This window comes from Chrysoperla carnea, chromosome 5, assembly GCF_905475395.1.
Source record: "Chrysoperla carnea chromosome 5, inChrCarn1.1, whole genome shotgun sequence".
In the NCBI taxonomy this organism is placed as follows: Eukaryota; Metazoa; Arthropoda; class Insecta; order Neuroptera; family Chrysopidae; genus Chrysoperla; species Chrysoperla carnea.
The window spans coordinates 17524113-17543848 of NC_058341.1; the positions used below are offsets into that span (position 1 = coordinate 17524113).

The 19736-nt window shown below is 29.8% G+C and overlaps 2 protein-coding genes across 2 annotated transcripts in view; both read right to left on the reverse strand.

The window, feature by feature from the left end:
• The window catches only part of LOC123299976 (glutamate decarboxylase), a 53852-nt gene that overhangs the window by 1818 nt on the left and 32298 nt on the right, over positions 1-19736 (reverse strand). The window contains exons 3-7 of the mRNA XM_044882416.1: positions 18714-19030; positions 18042-18293; positions 16705-16772; positions 1730-1808; positions 20-169 (exon numbers count right to left, since the gene is read on the reverse strand). Of these exons, the coding sequence (XP_044738351.1) occupies positions 20-169; positions 1730-1808; positions 16705-16772; positions 18042-18293; positions 18714-19030 (866 nt within the window). The remainder of the gene's footprint in view (positions 1-19; positions 170-1729; positions 1809-16704; positions 16773-18041; positions 18294-18713; positions 19031-19736) is intronic.
• Positions 10516-13395, reverse strand: LOC123299990 (luciferin sulfotransferase-like). Its single transcript, XM_044882440.1, has 2 exons — positions 13208-13395; positions 10516-11504 (listed from the first exon to the last, which is right to left on the reverse strand). Exons 1-2 carry the CDS (start codon positions 13308-13310, stop codon positions 10666-10668), a joined length of 942 nt encoding a protein of 313 aa, XP_044738375.1. The 5' UTR covers positions 13311-13395; the 3' UTR covers positions 10516-10665.

A 19736-nucleotide genomic window follows, 5' to 3' on the forward strand; every position in this document is an offset into this window, starting at 1 on the left:
TTTTATTTATTTTTATTACCTTTGCTCGCCATTGTAACCACAATTTGAATATATCGTTGTGACGTCCACACTGAATTACTTTATCACCAGTATCGTATCGAATATCGTATAATTTATCGGTCATGAATAGATATTCGGCGGACATTTGGTTACAGCTGATAAGTAGTCCCTGAAACAGACAAAATAATAAAAAATGATATCTTTAAAGTGTGATAAGTGTCACTCATTGGGGAATTTTATTTAGGGTACCGATAATTGTGCTCTTATTTTGCTTGATCTGAAATATTTTTTTCCTGAATTATTTTCACAATTAAAATATTGACACTTAATTATTTGCAGGCTATATCTGCTTACAAATAAGTATTTGAACATTCTTTTCAGGTTTCAATAAATAAATTTTCATAATTTCGCCAGATAAAAATTTTGGGCACCCAGTTTAGCGAAGAGAAATAACCGATTTTGTCGGTATATATTACAAGGTGTATATTTTCAATTTTGATAGTGAATTATGTTATAACTTGACGATATAAGAAGAAAAGTAAAAATTAAATTTTTCGATATCTTGCGTAGTTTTCAAAATATAGAAAATTGAAAATATAGAAAATTCTGTTTTAGATTTCGAAAACTAAGGCAGATATCAGCAATTTGTATATTAGTTCGCTCCCGTTCCATAATAACTTATAATACCTTCTTTTTGTATAACGTGTCTAGCACCTTTTATTTTTTGGACGAAATCTCTCACATTTACGTGGTAATATCTTTATGAACAACTCTGTATTTTATAACGTTCAATTTGTAACAGATATTAAATTGTATAACTGTTGACATTTTATTTGGGGGAAGCTATAACTCTGATACACATCACATATCTATGCATATACTTGTAACATATGTTCCCAGTTTGACTATTTTAATTAAATTCTTCAATGATTTAGATAAATTTTCCCTTTTTCTCATGAAAGTACACTCACTCCAAAACGGTATGAAATGTATACTTATACATGAATTGAACATAAAATTATCAGTCTAAAGTTCTTTTTATCCATAAGAAATAGAAAATGTCGAGACTGCTTTTTATGAGTTGAAAGGTTGAAAGCTGAATCGCTTCAAAGGTTCAACTGAAGGGTTGAAAGTTTGAAGCGATTTATGCCTTGGAGTATATCTGTGGTATCGTTTCTTCTAAACAAATTGACTAAGTTTGATGTTATTCTGATCCAATTAGTTGAAGCAATTTTAGGAGTTGACTCGGTAATTCGAGTGAAAACGAGTTCAAATGAAATTTTTTTTTTTTATTTAAATAGGAGTTTCCCAAATTTACTCGAGCCATTCGAATAAAAACAGGACTCGTGTCGCAACAATTAATGTCTCAAAAATATGAAAAAATTCTCCAATTGTGTAAACTCACACCTATGGACTTTTTTCTGTGGGAAATATGAAGTCGCTAGATTGTAACAATTTGTAATTACCATAATTTTTAGATTTATCAGTAAATTATTGATTTATTTCAATAAGATTAAATCCTCAGGGCTTCTCAAAATTTTGCTAAACACAAACGAGTTTTTTTGTTGGCCATAAAAGTCCTTTTTTTTAAATTATCTACAAAAAGAAAGTTGAATGACCACCATTATTTGAATTAGCACTTTTAGCAAATATCTTGGATGGATTTCTTTGATCAGGAGTGTACACTTAATATATCAAGAAAATTCTAAGAAACTCAAATGGTACTTACATCTTCTTTAAAATGTATAGTTGAGCATTGAAGCAAAGCCCCCATTAATTTATGAGGATTCCAGGTAACTGACTGTGCTCTGAAAAAGACAGAAATGAATTTTAAAAAATGGAAAATATAATTGGTTTTTTTTTTGGATTTTTAAATTTAGGATTCGGATATAATTAAAAAATTCAGCAAGTAATTACAAATTATTATATCCACCAAAATTTTACCACCTTCATACTGTGCAATCTCGACGTTTTAAACTATTTTGATATGTGAAACAATAATTAGGTTTTAATAAAATAAAAAGTAAGATATACACTATCATATATATTTCGAAAAATCTCCTAGCAAAAAAATCGAAAGTAGTATCAAAACTTAAGTGAAACACTTCTGATTCACGTTCCTTACACTTTGGGCTATGTGAAAACTTAAAAGGTGTTTTGGGGACTTGTGAATATGCTTACTTTGGATCTATACTTTAAATGGAAAATATTTGATACCAAAGTGGTATCAAAATTTAGGAAAAACACTTTAGATTGATGTGAGTATGCGTACTTCTTTGGATATGCAAAAATTTAAGTGTATTTTGGGTACAAACTTGAAAATAGTGGATTTAGAATAGAGTCTGTTTTCAATCGAAACTTGCTTACATTTCGCAAATTTTGCTAGGTTTGATGCCAAAAATCGCTTGAGCTATGGTTTCTTTGTTGTAGATTTAAGATAATTTGGGTTTTTTTAAAAATTTTCGGTGATTTTGACTATAAATTTTAAAAAGAAATGTATTGATTCAATGAATTACGTTACAAAATGAAATTTGTTGGAGGGATCTGGAAGCATTTGTTATTTCTCGTCTTTCCTTTTTGATTTTCGCAATTTTTCAGGCGTTTTTATGGCGGAGGCTCTGGGAAGTGTGCTGCATTTCAGCTTTGGAAGTTCCTGCGATTTTTCGCCTAGACTCATCTTTTAGGACTTGCCTAGCAAAAAATTCACTCCAGTTTTTATTCTACGAAAAGTAGTTTTCGAGATATTGAAGTGACTAAGTTAGCTTAAGACTTAAACTAGCTAGCTATTCGCAGCCCAAAATATTTTACTGATTATTCGATTATATTTCCGTTAATATTATCTTTATCTTTCTGAATAATATAAAATCGGAAATCTTTCAGTTTGAAGTTTGCAATAATTTTCCGCGCTCCTTGAAAAAGATTTCTCGGTTGCTGAGAATTTTTAATCAATAAGTTTTATGATCATGAACCTGCAATCAATGCAAACACAACATTTCCCTTGAAAATTGAAATGATTACAACATTTCCTTAATATTGTACAAGGAAGTAAAAGAAGTCGAATTTAAAGATAAGTATTATTCTCATCCACTAATTACATAAACTAACCTCAATTTTAAAAGCTTTTTTTTTATTATTACATAATTTACAAACACACAAGCCAAAGAATAGGTATAATAGAAACGTATTAAAATAAATCGCTGCGCTTGAATTAATTATTATAATACCTACGTTATACACACGCATTGAACAATAAACAAGCGCTGCTACAAGAATTCATAGTCATATTATAAAGTTTTAGCCTATATAATGTATATAAATTAATTATATACAGAATTAAATTTTAGGTAATTAATCATTTGCAGGCGTATGTTTAAAGCTTTTTCGTTTCATTCAAATATGCAGCGAATAGTTAGAGCTTTAGATATATAAAACACATATCAAATTGAATACTTTGCCTATGCCTTGTATCTGGTCTATTGTTTGACTATGTAGTATCGCTATACAGAGTAATTTAAACCCTCTTTTTTCACTGTTAAGTACTGCAAGTAACAGGGTGTTGAATTCATGTTGAAAATAGGCCTTGTTGTGCATGGCATTTGAAAAAAATTCGAGACCAATAAACAGTTCCTCTACTCTTCAGTTCACGCCAACACCTTCAGGAGGTGAATTTTTGAAGTGAAAACTTCTTTAGGAGCGTTCAGCACAATTTTAGGTGAACATAAATCATGGAACTCGCGTCATCGTCACGCGTCACGCTCCACATTGAAAACAATGATTATCACCCGATCACTAAAGTTAAGTAACATCGAGTACACTTAGTTCTAGGATTAGTGATCGCTTGAAAACACTGTGTTGTTGCTTTTTTTATATTATTTATACATAATAGTTTTTTATACACACGTTAATAATTTCAATTGAATTTCTTCGTTAGAAGAAATGCTCTCTCTATTCATTGAATCATATTTTTTATGTCTATGATATTACCTTATTTGCAAATGTAATTCATTTTATATAGTTTTTTTTTCTCGATATTATAAAATTAGGGGGAACTTGATAAAATGTGTGAATTGCTGTGGTTGTGTAACATCCAAAATTTATATCAAATTGAATACATTACCATACATCGCAAAAAAAAAGAATAATCTAAATCTTTAATTATTTTTACTTCCATATACAAACCGGTGTAATACTAGTTTTCAGATCATTCGCTACCATAAAAGTAGTTTCGGTTAAAATTTGTGTGGTTGTCTATTTTTAACCGACTTCAATCAAAAAAGGAGGAGTTTATTAATTCGATTGTATTTTTTTTAATGTGTGTTACCTCAGAACTTTCAACTGTGTGAATTGATTTTCATGATTCTTTATCTATTTGAAAACTGGTGCTTCCCATGTCCCTGGTATTCTATTGGGGCCAAATTCCCCTGCTTTGAGATCGCGGACTAGGCTTACGATTGAGGAGACAATGCTGAGTTACACCTATGAAATTTTCAGCCATTCTGAAATGACTATCTAAAATGTGAATAAAAATGCCATGAAATAATATCTAAGTTGATATCTTACACCATTTAGTAATTATTTCAAATTAAAATCGAATTAATACCAATTTAATCACCCCATAGTTATAAGTAAATGATAAGAATGAATTAAAACTTTATATGGAGGTCATATCCTTTTTCACACAAAATTTTTGTTTAAAAAAAGTAAAACATATAGACGTCTATCTATGTGCAGTCATTTTTATAGCCCACTATATTTTGTTTGTATTTTTATTTTTGTCTACGGATTTATTTTATGCCATTAGAGAAGCTTAAGAATGAAATACTTTGTGGGAGGAAAAAGAAAACTTGACTCTCTTAAAATCTCGTTATCTAAGGATTTTCAGAATGGAAATAATAAAACTTTATGATTGTTTGTTTTTGTAAATTAAATGTTTCTTATTAACCCCCAACTAAAAATAGGGGTGTTATATGTTTAACGTGTCAGTGTATCTTTGTATCCGTGTATCTGTGTGTCTGTCTGTGGCATCGTAGCTTCTAAGCAAATGAACTAATTTTTGTTTGTTTGAACGGTAATTTCATCGAGAGTTTTCTACTATGTTCAAGGGCGTGCTTATGGTTTCGTATCCAAAATAACTGGAAGATGCCATTTAATTGCAACTGTAGCAAAAACACGAAAAAAAATGTTCAAAAATGGCTTTTAAATAGTATAAAATATGGATCCTATATACCTTACGTGTTAAATATTGACAAATTTGAAAATTAATGGCAGATAAAAGAAACAATGGTCAATGGTTTAACAATTTTTTTTTCAACTTTATACCGTTGCAAACCACCGCTGTATAATGTCGTGAAAAACTACTTTTAGTCTCATGAAGCTTGGGGATACCTTAACATATGTACGCAGTTTATTGTATTCGGTATAGGTGTTTCAATTTTGAGCTAGGGAGGCTTTAAGGTGAAATCAACTAACATAAAAAGTAAAAATTGTAAAAAAAATTAATTTTCCATTCATAAAAATTAAAGCATATATAGTGAAAACAAACAATTGACTGAGTTAATTGTTGAAATACCATGTATGGACAATGATGATTACGCAATCGTTTGTTTTTTTTACGTCATGTACGTAAAGAAAGTCAGCCACTTTTAGAGAGCCACATATACATATATATGTCACACACACGTGTAGCTGATATTTTCATATCATACACTCAATATAATTTGCGCCCTCACGGGTAAACAATGACGTTTACGAAAAAATGTTTCAACCAAAAGTTGTTTAATTTTTTTATAAAGAACATTTTATACATTTAAACTTTTGTTCTATCTCTAACGGTTTACAAGATGAGTCCTACGGACCCAAGAACCAATTGACCTATGTTGCTCATTTACGAACTCAACCTCCCTTTTTATGTCCTGAGCGCACTATAAAAATTTCAGCTTGATATTTCTTTTCGTTTTTGAGCTATCGTGCTTACGGACGTACATTCAAACTGACAAGGGAAATAGATTGTATGAACGCCTTTAAATTTTGTTCATAGCATCAATATTTTTAAGCGTTTCAAACTTGGAACTAAACTTAGTATACCTTATTTATATTTCATGTATACATGGTATAAAAATGGATAAAATCAGTGTTCAAAGATTTTGTTAGATGGAACAGATGTTTTTCCATTTTTTTAATAATAAAATCATTCATCATTCACTGTTATGTACATGTTGTTTTTAATCAATATGTACCCTTTATCCTGAAGGAATTGTAGGGATTATAATATTCACTCTGACTGCAATATGTGTGTGTGTGAGTGTGTTTATGCACAGATTAAAAGTTATTTAATTCGAAATCAGACAAATAGTGTTATAATAGACAGTTTTATATGTTTTTAAAAGATATAGTGAAAATCAAAAAAAGTGAAATTTTCCTTAAAAGTATGACAATAAATTTATCCATAGTAAATTCTTAAAATATTCCCTTATTATTAAAATAATAGTAACACTTTTTAAAAAATTTTCGAAAATCGTCAGCTTTCGGAGGAAATGAAACTTAATGTCATTATTGCATTTACTCGAAAGCAAATACGCTAGCTTTAGAAAACTTTTTAGACAAAAGCTATCAAGGACAATACAGGTAATTAATAACTTTAAAGCTCAGTAAAATTTTCAAGATCATTTGAAGGTCAAGGTCAGTATGACCTTGATTAACCGTCAAATGACCTTGCTACTAGCATTCCAGGTCAAAGTCATAGACGCAGGCAAAGTCCTTTATTGACCTTGACAAAAGCATTTTTCTGTAACTACTCTGTTTCATCGATTAAATGCAATAATAACAAATTTTTAAGTCGAATTTTTTCTGAAAAATGTTTTAGTTTAAAGTTTTATTACTTTTAGACCCGGAGAATCTGATGTCAGAACATTATACCCTCCATTAAACTAAATTAATATTTCTTTAATTTTTTTTACTGTTTAACTAAAAAACGAGCAATTAGCCATAATAGATTAAAACGGTACCCTATATATAAAAAATTAATATATAGGAAAAGCGGTTTCTCTAGGAATAGCAAATAATCTTCATCGAATAATCGCGTGTTAATAGTTCGAAAACCTAAAAGAAATGGCTCTTTCCTCACTAATTTCTGTCCTTCAGAATGTGAATCTGGCTTTTCAAATGACTGAAGCAATTCAAATTCTCAATTTCTTTCCGACTGGAGCAAATGTGATATAGTAACTGGATTACTATAGTAATAAGCATTTTCGAGCGACAAATAAATTTTGTACATTCAATGAACAAATTAGTTACTAGTTGTTGCTCGGAAAACCGTGCAACTAAGATAATAATACAATAGTTTACCTAGTAGATAAAATTAGACGTATTGTAACTTATGGATTTAAGAACTAATGGATCTTTTGATATCATTTCACATGATTTTCACTATACACGAAAAGCAAGCCGAATTGATTGTTAAATTTGCTGGAGGGCTAACAAAAATAATCACAATTTTTGTTCTGAAATTCTCTTCAAACCTTTTATTTCTATCAAAAATGTTTTTTTCTTTTTTTCTTTAGAGATAAAAGTAAAAGAATTGTGTTTTTGTTACAATTAATACTGTAGGCTTATTAGTGAAACGAAAAGTTGTCAAATATTACTCTCTTTAAATGCCTGCAAGTAACGAAAGGCGATCATATTGTTTTGGTATTAGATATGTACGATTTCTTTCTATTTCTCAACTCTTCCCTTGTTTAGGTCCTCGTAAATCTAAAAAAATACAATCTAAGGACCTTTTTGGTGAAGACCCCTATCCTTTCCGAGTACACTTGTTAGCCGAAGTGAAGCACTCTCGTCTTACTTCACAAGTATCTCATTACAATGAGGTACTAACTCGCTTTTGCCTCAGCATTTATGTCACACACGCCGGGAAATCTCAACTTTTTGGCCTAGGGTCCTGGTCTGAAGCCTAGGGTTTTTTGTGATATACTATTACAAGAAATATTACTACTCGACTTTGAAAAAAGTGCTATTATTCGCATTCCTTGATCGCATTATTTTGACGTTGAAAACTAAATTTAAATTTTTAAGCGTAAATGTTTGTTTCGTCGTGTGTCAAAACCTTAAATAGTTTGCAACAGGAAAATCTCACTACAATTTCTACATATTAATTCGTTTACTCCGGACTTGTTGCTTACTTATATTCATTCAGATTAAAGAAGTCAGACTCACCACATGCTAATTACTTGTTAATCACAGACCTAATAAGCACATGGAGGTACTAATTAAATAGACAGGATATTTTAGGAAAAATGGAAATCTATAAATACTGGAGTAAATCTAAGCAAAAAAAGGCTGTTATATGGATTAAAAGTTCGAGCAACGAAACTTTGGGGTTTTTCTTTTCACATCAAAATAAGTATTTTTTGAAATTTTTTACTTTCCCGGAGTGGTGCAACATGTTTAAAAAACAAAATGGCGTCAAAAATGAAATTTTTTTCAGAAATTTTATCATTTTTATTTTATATTCGCAAAAGGAGACATCGGTGCATATCCAAATTTGGTAGGTTTGTAGTCCATGTTAAGAACTACTCCTCATAATTTTTTGGTGGGGTTTCGTCCCTTCCCCTCCCAGTTATATATATATGTATACATACATATGGTAAAACAGTTCATTTGACTATAACTTGAAAAATATTCGATTGATTTTAATGAAACTAATATCAATAGTAGGTTTTATTACTTACAACTTTCGGTTAAAATTTTAGCGAAATCCGTTAAATAGTTCGGCCAAAATTTCCAATTTAGGGAATTGTTTAAAATGGCTGCCATTTTATGCCATTTTGTCCTACGAGGTTAAATTTTTTTTTAAATTGTAGCATTTTTTATTATCTTTCGATTTTATAATAAATGGCTTACCCGTAAAATGACTCCTTGATCCATATTTTTGCGAAAAACGGAAAATTTAACACTTTCTGGAAATAATTGTTTGAGGGGTGTATAGACTGGCTTTGGGGGGTGTTTTTTGCTTTGGCATGAGAAAACTATTTTTAAAAGAGGTCTATATGGTTTAAAGCAAAATTTGAAAGTTTTAACCCCCGCGCTGTAAGGGGGAAGGGGTGTATGAAATAAATGTATCTTAAAAGATTTTAAAAAGAGGTCAAAATAGTTTAAAATGCTAAAGTAACCCAAAATTTTCGATGCTTTTATTAATATAGCACTTTTTACAACATCCACCCCTTCCCCTCCCGCTTTCATATTTTTTGCAAATTCAAAATTTTTATGACGTATAAAGGGGTTTTGGGGGTCGCTGATCTCGAATTTTGCAATAGATTATCAAAAACAATTGTAATATTTTTAGGGGGTGTACTTATTTGGGCCAAAAGTTCGAGATCAGCGACCCCCAAAACCCCTTTATACGTCATAAAAATTTTGAATTTGCAAAAAATATGAAAGCGGGAGGGGAAGGGGTGGATGTTGTAAAAAGTGCTATATTAATAAAAGCATCGAAAATTTTGGGTTACTTTAGCATTTTAAACTATTTTGACCTCTTTTTAAAATCTTTTAAGATACATTTATTTCATACACCCCTTCCCCCTTACAGCGCGGGGGTTAAAACTTTCAAATTTTGCTTTAAACCATATAGACCTCTTTTAAAAATAGTTTTCTCATGCCAAAGCAAAAAACACCCCCCAAAGCCAGTCTATACACCCCTCAAACAATTATTTCCAGAAAGTGTTAAATTTTCCGTTTTTCGCAAAAATATGGATCAAGGAGTCATTTTACGGGTAAGCCATTTATTATAAAATCGAAAGATAATAAAAAATGCTACAATTTAAAAAAAAATTTAACCTCGTAGGACAAAATGGCATAAAATGGCAGCCATTTTAAACAATTCCCTAAATTGGAAATTTTGGCCGAACTATTTAACGGATTTCGCTAAAATTTTAACCGAAAGTTGTAAGTAATAAAACCTACTATTGATATTAGTTTCATTAAAATCAATCGAATATTTTTCAAGTTATAGTCAAATGAACTGTTTTACCATATGTATGTATACATATATATATAACTGGGAGGGGAAGGGACGAAACCCCACCAAAAAATTATGAGGAGTAGTTCTTAACATGGACTACAAACCTACCAAATTTGGATATGCACCGATGTCTCCTTTTGCGAATATAAAATAAAAATGATAAAATTTCTGAAAAAAATTTCATTTTTGACGCCATTTTGTTTTTTAAACATGTTGCACCACTCCGGGAAAGTAAAAAATTTCAAAAAATACTTATTTTGATGTGAAAAGAAAAACCCCAAAGTTTCACTGCTCGAACTTTTAATCCGTACACAAGGCGTAATTTCACTCTACTAAAATTAAAACAAATTGGTCTGTAAAGCCTTATTAACGATCAAATAGATTTTGATTTCCCAAAACTATTTCCGCTTCTCAAAACAAATTATTTTATTTTCATTTTATTTATTCGACAAAAAAATTTATTTTTTATTATTTTATTACCAGATTACAGCGTTTTTTTTATTTATATGTATAATAATTATTTGGCAAGGACAAGGCACACAATTTTAAGATGTTTGGCATTACATAACCATCTGTGATAAACATTTTATTTTCAAGAATTGATGATTTATTTCCAACGTAAGTCCAATAATTACCTTTTACTTTCCATATTAAAATATTGTTTTCATTTCGCCAAAATTATCCAGAATCCATTTATCAAATCGTTCAATTAATTCCGGCGTCATTTCCGATTTATAGCTACCAACAATACCCGCACGCAAAAATTTGCCACCATCATGACTAAAGCGATGGCTGTCATTAACAGCCGGATTATTCTTCATTGATTCAAACGATAAATGTTTTTCAAGTTTTGAAATTTCGTCATCCGAATAATTTTTATCTAAAAATTGTATCACTTGTTTTATTACTGATCTCAAATCACTTTTCATTTCTGCATATTTGATAACTAAAACGTTTTCACGATGCCTTTGTTCGTTGAAACTTAATACATGTGCTGGAAATGGACCAAATATTATGCGCCCATTTAAAAATAAATCCATCATATCATTAAAATTCCCAGAAAATCCATAAAAAGTTCGACAATAATGATACATCGATACGGCTGTATCTTTTGGATCACGAAATGTGCAAATAATTTTCGGTTTACGTTCTCCCGTTCGTATTTGCTTTGGTAAAAGATCCCAAGGTAAATGAGATTTGATGTATCTTGGATGTGGTAAATCACGAATGTATTCCAAAGAAGGTAAGTAGGAAGACTCAGGATTTTCGCGATTACCAATCAGCGAACTATGTTCCAACAGTGGAACTCGTAAAGTAATATATGTATCACTGAATTCTAAGTTATTTCCAATACACCATACCATTTCTTGGGCCCATGTAGTGCCAGTTTTTGGATATGATAATATAAATACATCACTATCATAAACTTCGAAATTTTCAATTTGTTCCATAAATTCTGAATAGCATTCTGGTAAGACAAACTTTTTATTTGTTACTTCAATGAAGTCGTATGTGGAAAATTTTAATAAATTTATATCCGAGTTTGAATTTGTTAATTGCGGATCGATTTTTTTAAATGAATGCATTTTTGTAAGAACTCTTAACTACTGATAACAATACAAGTCAGAAATATGAAAGTAGAGGTTACTGTTGTAAGATGAAAATGAACGAATCTTACTTCGAATTCAACACAATAAATAAAGAATTTAAGGGTATCATAGTTATATAAATATTATTTTTTTATTTAAAGATGGATTAGCGATTAAACTTGAATTACGTTAATATAAAAATATTAATAATAAGCCCCCCATAAATCACTAAAAAACGTTTGACTAAAGTTAAATGCAGATGCGGATTAAAAAATTTTGGACACGAAAGCAGTTTCCAAAACGAACTAAGACCTAGGTCAAAAGTACTAGAAAAATTTCCAAAATATGGATTATTCAAGAAATATTTTTCTAGTTCTATGGGGAGTTTTTTTAATCCTTAAATTAAGATTGTTTCAGTTTTTAGTTAATTGGAACCAAAGATAATATTTTTTAACAAGTGCGAATTAAAAGCAATAGACTCGAAAATACATCAGAAGCCTTGTAATTTATTTATAGGTATGGACTGAGTGTTATCAAATTTCGAAAAAAATTTTTGAGAATTTTCGAATTTATAAAGGGGTTAAAATAGATTTAAAAAATAACACTTACAAAAGTTTCAAAAATCGCAAAAAATTTCTCGTTTCCGATTTGTTTTTCTCAAAATAAAGTTTTTCTCATAAAATATTAATTAATAAAACGTAAATTAACATAATAAATAATTTAAATTTGTAATCTTTTATTTAATATATTTCAATTTATTATTCAAATATTGTTTTCATTTTGCCAAAATTATCTAAAATCCATTTATTAAATCGTTCAATTAATTCGGGTGTCATTTCCGATTTGTAGCTACCAACAATTCCTGCACGCATAAATTTGGCACCATCACGACTATCACGATGGCTGTCATTAACAGCTGCATTATTCCTCATTGATTCAAACGATAAATGTTTTTCAAGTTTTGAAATTTCGTCATTCGAATAATTTTTATCTAAAAATTGTATCACTTGTTTTATTACTGATCTCAAATCACTTTTCATTTCCGCATATTTGATAATTAAAACGTTTTCACGATGCTTTTGGTCGTTGAAACTTAATACATGCGCTGGAAATGGACCAAATGGTGTGCGTCCATTTAAAAATAAATCCATCATATCATTTAAGTCCCCAGAAAATCCAAAAAAATTTCGACAATAATGATACAACGACACCGCTGTGTCCTTTGGATCACGAAAGGTGCAAATGATTTTCGGTTTACGTTCACCCGTTCGTATTTGCTTGGGTAAAAGATCCCAAGGTAAATGAGATTTGATGTATCTTGGATGTGGTAAATCACGAATGTATTCCAAAGGAGGTAAGTAGGAAGACTCAGGGTAGTCGTCGGGATTACCAATAAGCGAACTATGTTCCAGCAGTGGAACTCGTAAAGTAATATATACATCGCTGAATTCTAAGTTATTTCCAATACACCATACCATTTCTTGGGCCCATGTAGTACCAGTTTTTGGATATGATAATATAAATACATCACTATCATAAACTTCGAAATTTTCAATTTGTTCCATAAATTCTGAATAGCATTCTGGTAAGACAAACTTTTTATTTGTTACTTCAATGAAGCTCTTAAAATTAGTGAAATATTTCAATAAATTTTTATCCGAGTTTGAATTTGTCAATTGCGGATCGATTTTTTTAAATGAATGCATTTCTGTAACTAATTCAAGAACTCCAAACTGTTGATTACAATACAAATCACAAAATATATGAAAGTAGAGATTATCGTTGGAAGATGAAAAAGTACGAATCTCACTTCAACAAACAATAAATAATGATTTTAAGGGTATCAGAGTTATATAAATATTATTTTTTTATTTAAATATGATTAAGTAGTGATTGGCTATCTGGTGTTGTTATCCGTAACATCACCTGATCACAAATTTTTTATTACAAATTATGCATATATACCCCGTATATGTGAAACATATGTCAAGGTATACTAATTTTAGTCCAAAGCTTAGAAATATTGATGATACGAATAAAATTTTGGTGTAGGTGTTCATAAAATCGCCTAATTAGTCCATACCTGTTTGTTAGCCCATCTGTTCGTCTGTCAAAAACGAAAATGGAGCTGAAATTTTTATAGCATGCTAAAGATGTAAAAAGTTAGTTTGTGTTCAGAAATGAGCAGCATAGGTCATTGGATCTCGGGTCCGTAGGACATATCTTGTAATCCGTAAGAGAACTAAATTTTAATATAAAAAAGATTTCTTATAAAAGAATGAACAACTTTTGTATGAGACATTAGCTTCAAATACTGAGTCTATTGATTCTAATTTCATATTAAACCCATCAAATAGGGAATATAAAGGTAGACAAATAGAAAATTTTCGAAATTTCGAAAGGGTGGTCAGGGGATCACAGATTTTTAAACTTATTTAATTTATAAAAAAATATAAGTTCAGGCACTCAACACAGACTATACAGGATACTTCAACAGTTAATTCAGTCAATTGTTTAATCGTACTTTTTTTAATTTGTTTTTATTATCTCACCAATTTTTTTTAAATATTGTTTTGACAAAATTTTTATATTTTTTTTGTTTTGTGTAAATAATCTCTGACAACAAGATTATTTTTATTTATCTTATTTTGCTGCAAGTGTAAATTAAAATATATTTTTGGATGTACAGCTGGTACAATCAAAAATACTTTGTTATTTTACTAAGGAATTTCAAAAATGTTCATTTTTAAAAAATTGGTTATTTCATCTGTTGACACTAACACCAACATTATCACCAATGGAAGAGGATTTCGGGACTTCGGTAAGAGTTCGAGAATCATCGAGGGGCCATTCAATGTTACAGATGTCAGTCCTATTGACACGGATCATGGTTCCGTCGTGGGGTTCAGCGCTGCGTGAAGTGTTGTGAAAACCATGCTTCACAGGCTTGTGAACTTCAGAGATCGGAACCGGATGGATGGCTTCTTATCAGGCGAATACTATGAACTCGGCTATCATATGTGTCAAAAACGGCTCTGAGAAGATTCAGCAGCAACAGAGGACCCTAGCGCAATGCCTCTCCAGACAAGCCCCTTCGTCGTTCACCCCCCGTCTTCGGCTAGGGATTACTCATCCTTCTCTTTTAGAAAATATTTCAACGTCCTGAGCAGAGGTCCCGCAGCGTAGAGTATTAAATAGCAGCATCATCTGAGACATCCATCGTCTCCAACTCCATTGAATCCACATCAGGAACTAGTTAATTGCAACCAATGATAATATTTTTTACAAGTGTGCATTAAAAACAGTACACTCTTGTTAATTTTATAAACCCGAAAATTCATCGGAAATATTGGAAAAGAGCCAACAATCAATCAATATTTATATCTTTAATTTATTCCATAATTTTGTTTGGCAGAGCTAAGGACAACATATGCCATCAATATTAAAAAAGGACAACATATTAAAAAATTTAATTAAAATTTTTATATAGATTTATTTACTGTAGAATTAAAATTAAAATTTAAAAATAATAAATTAGAAATCATATATTTCAGCTTGAATAATGTTTCATAATAAAACTTATTTACATTCTGTCAATCTTGAAAAGTTTTCCAATACTTTTAGTTGTAAAAGAAAATTTATAAAACATAGATTTTGTATAAGAGAAGCGGCTAGCAAAACTTTTAAAAAAATAATAAATTTTTTTAGTAAATGTTAAAATAATTTTTTTAAATATATACGAATATTTTTATTTTATAAAACTTTGAAAAACATTTTTTTAAATCAATATAATCGGGTATGAAAATTTTCCACGCCTTTTTACATTCTATACAAATTCTGACAAATAATTTTACGATGAAAAATTATTGTTTTTAAAACTTTGAGAAACCTTTTGAACAGGTCTGTCAGTGATGACACCTGAGAAAAAATTCGTTTGTTTACGCTAGACGTATCTTTGGATAATCAGACTCTGTGCATGAATAAAATTTTAATTTTCCTCATAAAGTATAGATTTGAAGCAAATAGAAAATAAGAGAATAGACAAACAAAAGAGTGTTCTTTAAAGGTTTTATTTTTTTTTCTTTTCGGTGACGGAAATTTAAAAATGGCTTTGAAAAAGAACAAAAGGTGTCGTAGGGCACCTGGTAGAAACTATGTTCCTTCATAAATTATGTGGGTATTTTTAAAAAACAGTAAAATGAAGGAATAGATAAAATTTTGAATTTTATTATTATTCGTGAAGTTTTCGTTTATCAAGTTATAAAAATTGGCATTGTATTATTAAATACTAGCTGGACCCGTGAATTCTGCTCCTGTACCCGTGGCTAAAAACAACAAACAACAAATTTCGTAGAAAAGTGGTGAAAAAAGTCAAAAGTTCTTGTATTAAAAATAATAATTATATTTCTAGAGTATTAGGAGAGCATCTGTAATCAGAAGTTATTTAAAAAAGTAGAAATTAAAACAAAATCTATTGACGTAGATGGGATTCGATCGGAAGAACTTAAGGATGAAGAACGGACACTGTAACCACAAGACCATATCATCATTTATAATACCATTAATATATCAAAGTAATAAACTATAAAAAAAGTGTCAGTCGGACACTTTGATTTGTCCGACGAAAGTGCGATAAGGAACATATAGTTACAAGAAGAAATAAATGTAAATTGTGATCCAAGATTCAACATCCCCCCTCCCTTTACTCCGTTTATGTGAATATTCTTAATAGATATTCTGAATACGAATTGGTAAAAAGCGAAATCATGTAGTTGATAAGAGGCGTTATTGAAGTTTGAACATTGCACCTACTACTACTTTTGATTACATGAGATTTGTAACATCTGTTTCAACAACACACTCGAAACAGAGATGTTAACTTCAAACTGTTTTATTTACATGGAAAATTGTTTGTGAAAATCAATGTTTCAATTATAATATTAACCTAGAAATGTATATGGTAATTTTACTAGACATACAACTTTTCCTTCTTTACTGTAGAATAATTGATTAAAGAGAAAATATTTCTGTATTGACAATTTATCCCTGAAATATTGTAAGAAATCTAATAAAAAAAAAAACAGTTAAAAAATTGCTTACCTTTCAACACCTGTGAATTTTGGATGACGATGTTTTTTTGATAATAATAAACCACCACCCCATGCAGCCTATAACAAATTTTAAAATAAAAAAATTATTTATTTGAGTTTGTTCTCTTAGGTATAATAGAGAACTATTTCATGCAAGCTTGCATGTTTTTTAATTTTATTTATTTTCGAGTTTACCAAAAATTACTAAGAAAAATTAAGAAAAAAATGTATTTTAATTGTTTTTTCGTGTAATTTTACAATTGAAAATGGTTTTGTTAAACTATGCACGAACAAATAATGAAGTAACATCCAGAATGATTAATGGTTTGTTTCTAAACTGGCTTAAAATATATTCAAACGTAATTTTCCATAGAAACAAGCTGAAAAATGTGAATTTATCATGATTCCAATTGGCCCACTGCCTCAACGGGTGTAAAAACGTCATTACCGTTGTTTTTATTAAAAAATATAACTATTTTTTATTAATAATTAATAAAAAAATGGAATAATTAATTTAAAAAAAAAGTTACTTAAATTTAATTTAGATTAAGGAGAATTCCATCATCAGTAAGAGCAACTGTTTCATTTCTTCAGAGAGAAAATTTGCCTAAAAGTGCAGAGAGGTCTATTAATTCTTGTAGGTAAGAATACACTTCCGGGGAAGGTTAGGTTAGGTTAGAGTGACTGTCCTAGGGTGGGACACACTTCCGGGGAAACAATTGGGAAAACTTATAAACATGTTATATATTTAATTAAGCAGAATTTGGAACAACGTATGGATGTAAACTAATTAAATTTAATTTTAATGAAAATTTTGTTTTTATCTTTTTGAAAATTTAATTATGTTTTAAACATTAATAAATAAAAAGATAATACCCAATAAAATATGATAATAATTTATAATAGCTTACTGATAGCCAGATTTCAGTGTAAATTAATTTAAAAAAAAACTTTGCCAATAGACTTGTTGACTAAATTATTTAAATTATTTCGGTCGAATAATTCTCACAGCACGGGCAGAAAAGTGAAGTTGGTTTTTGGAAATCTTTACAAGTACGCAAAATAGGAACGTTTAAAATTCCTAATTAAACAAAGAAGAAGATATAGGTTAATAACGTCATTATCGGACATCACCATACAGAAACATATAAAATACATATAAAATTTTGTTTTGCTAAAAGGAGATGGACAATAATCTTTGAGTGCTTATAACTTCTTCGTTTTTTAATCAATTTTAATTTCACTTTCAAATTTTGTCACAGTATCAAGTCTAGTTTTACATTTTTATGGGTAATATGGAAAAATATAATAATGTTCTTAATTTAATTAATCTTTAAACATACTTACATCAATGTGTAACCAAATACCATATTTTTCACAAATATCAGCGATTTGATCGATTGGATCGAAGGCACCTAAAACAGTTGTACCAGCTGTAGCATTCACAAAGAATGGAATATCTCCACGTAATTTTGCTTCACGAACTAAACGTTCCAATTCTTGGGGTATCATACGTCCACGTTCGTCTGAAGGCACCATAATACAATTATCTGTACCCAAACCACACACAGCTGCGCATGATTTTATGGAATAATGGCACTTGAAAAAAAAAAGAAAAATCGGATAAATTTGATAAATTTTACATAAAAAAATTTAATTATTCGTGTTTTTATTGTTAGGAAAATAATGAATAGAAGAGTTATTTTCTAGACCTTCTGGTTTATGAATTTAGGTTACGGGTTTTTGAGATCTAAACTGCTTAAAGATAGCAATTATTTGCTGATCTATGTTCTAAGATAAGGAAAAAAGATATTGAGGGCTCGAAAAAATTAATTCATGAAATTTTATGAATGACTTCGACGTGGAATTTCACCGTCTACAACGTATTCATAATATCAGAAAATCTAAGTTGGATTTCAGGTTTTTATCATTATTCTGTCAATAAAATAGTTCAAAAGGAAGAAAACTAATTTTTTAATTTAAAAAATTGATCCTGGATACTTAATTACAAATTCTCACCTGATCTGATGTGTACATAACCAGCTGTCCTTTTATACTTGTTAGACCTTTTTCTTTGTATTGTGGGAACATTTTATGCCTGGCAGCTAAGAATGCATATAAATTTGAAATGGAACCACCTGGTGCTAAAATTGAATCTCCACCATCCCAGCCAATTAACTCTCGCATTTTTTTCATCACAACAGTTTCCATTAAAATAAAAACGGGTGCAATTTCGTATGTAAACATGTTGGTATTTGCTGTAGCTGTTAACCATTCACCAGCCATACTTACCAAATCCAAACCGCATGAGAGTTGATTCATAAATCTTGGATGACCTGTAAATAAAAAGAAAATACGACTTTAGATAATTTTAATTAAGGTTATACTAAATAAGAATCTGTAGGTAGAATCCGTCTTGGGAAAAGTTTATTCTATGAGGCTAACATGATTTGGACTGGTTTGTGTTTGTTTTTGGCTTTTTGGTCATGAATTTCTCAAATTTTTATTCAACTTGATTAGGAAGGATTTTGATCTAGGGATTTTTGAAATTTTTCACCAGGCCTTTCTTTATAGATAACTCTTATATTAGTTCGGTTTCTTGGTGTAAAATGTGACAAACTATAAAAATAGTGAATAATATAATAATTTTTAATACCACACACAAAAAAAGTTTTCTTTGTTTTACTTTAGAAGTTTGAAAGTTCTACTTGTTGCAGATAAAGTGAAGGATATCCTGCTGGTAAGCTATGAACAGATTGAATTTACTAAACTTTATTTTATTATTCAACTGTCGTAATAGTAGGACAATAAGCATCATCATACAGCATCCACGTTTTATTCACATGCATCCAAGTTTTATTCATGAAAAAACTACTTTAACTGAACACAATATATTAAAATAAGCTCTGGTAGATATGACCTTTTGGTAACAGCTTTTTACTTGATGAAAATTCTCATAGTAGCAGAAAGGAAGCTTGAAAATTTTTTCACTGCATGACAATCTAAATTGATGACTTCATTTGAAAAACGTAAAGAAAAACT

Bases quoted from the DNA above. Each gene is read 5' to 3' on its own strand.
- LOC123299990 (XM_044882440.1), bottom strand. From the start codon at position 13,310: ATGCATTCATTTAAAAAAATCGATCCGCAATTGACAAATTCAAACTCG. The intron at 11,505-13,207 runs ATAAAAAGTTTG...TTGAAGTAACAA, and splicing joins GAGCTTCATTGAAGTAACAA to ATAAAAAGTTTGTCTTACCA.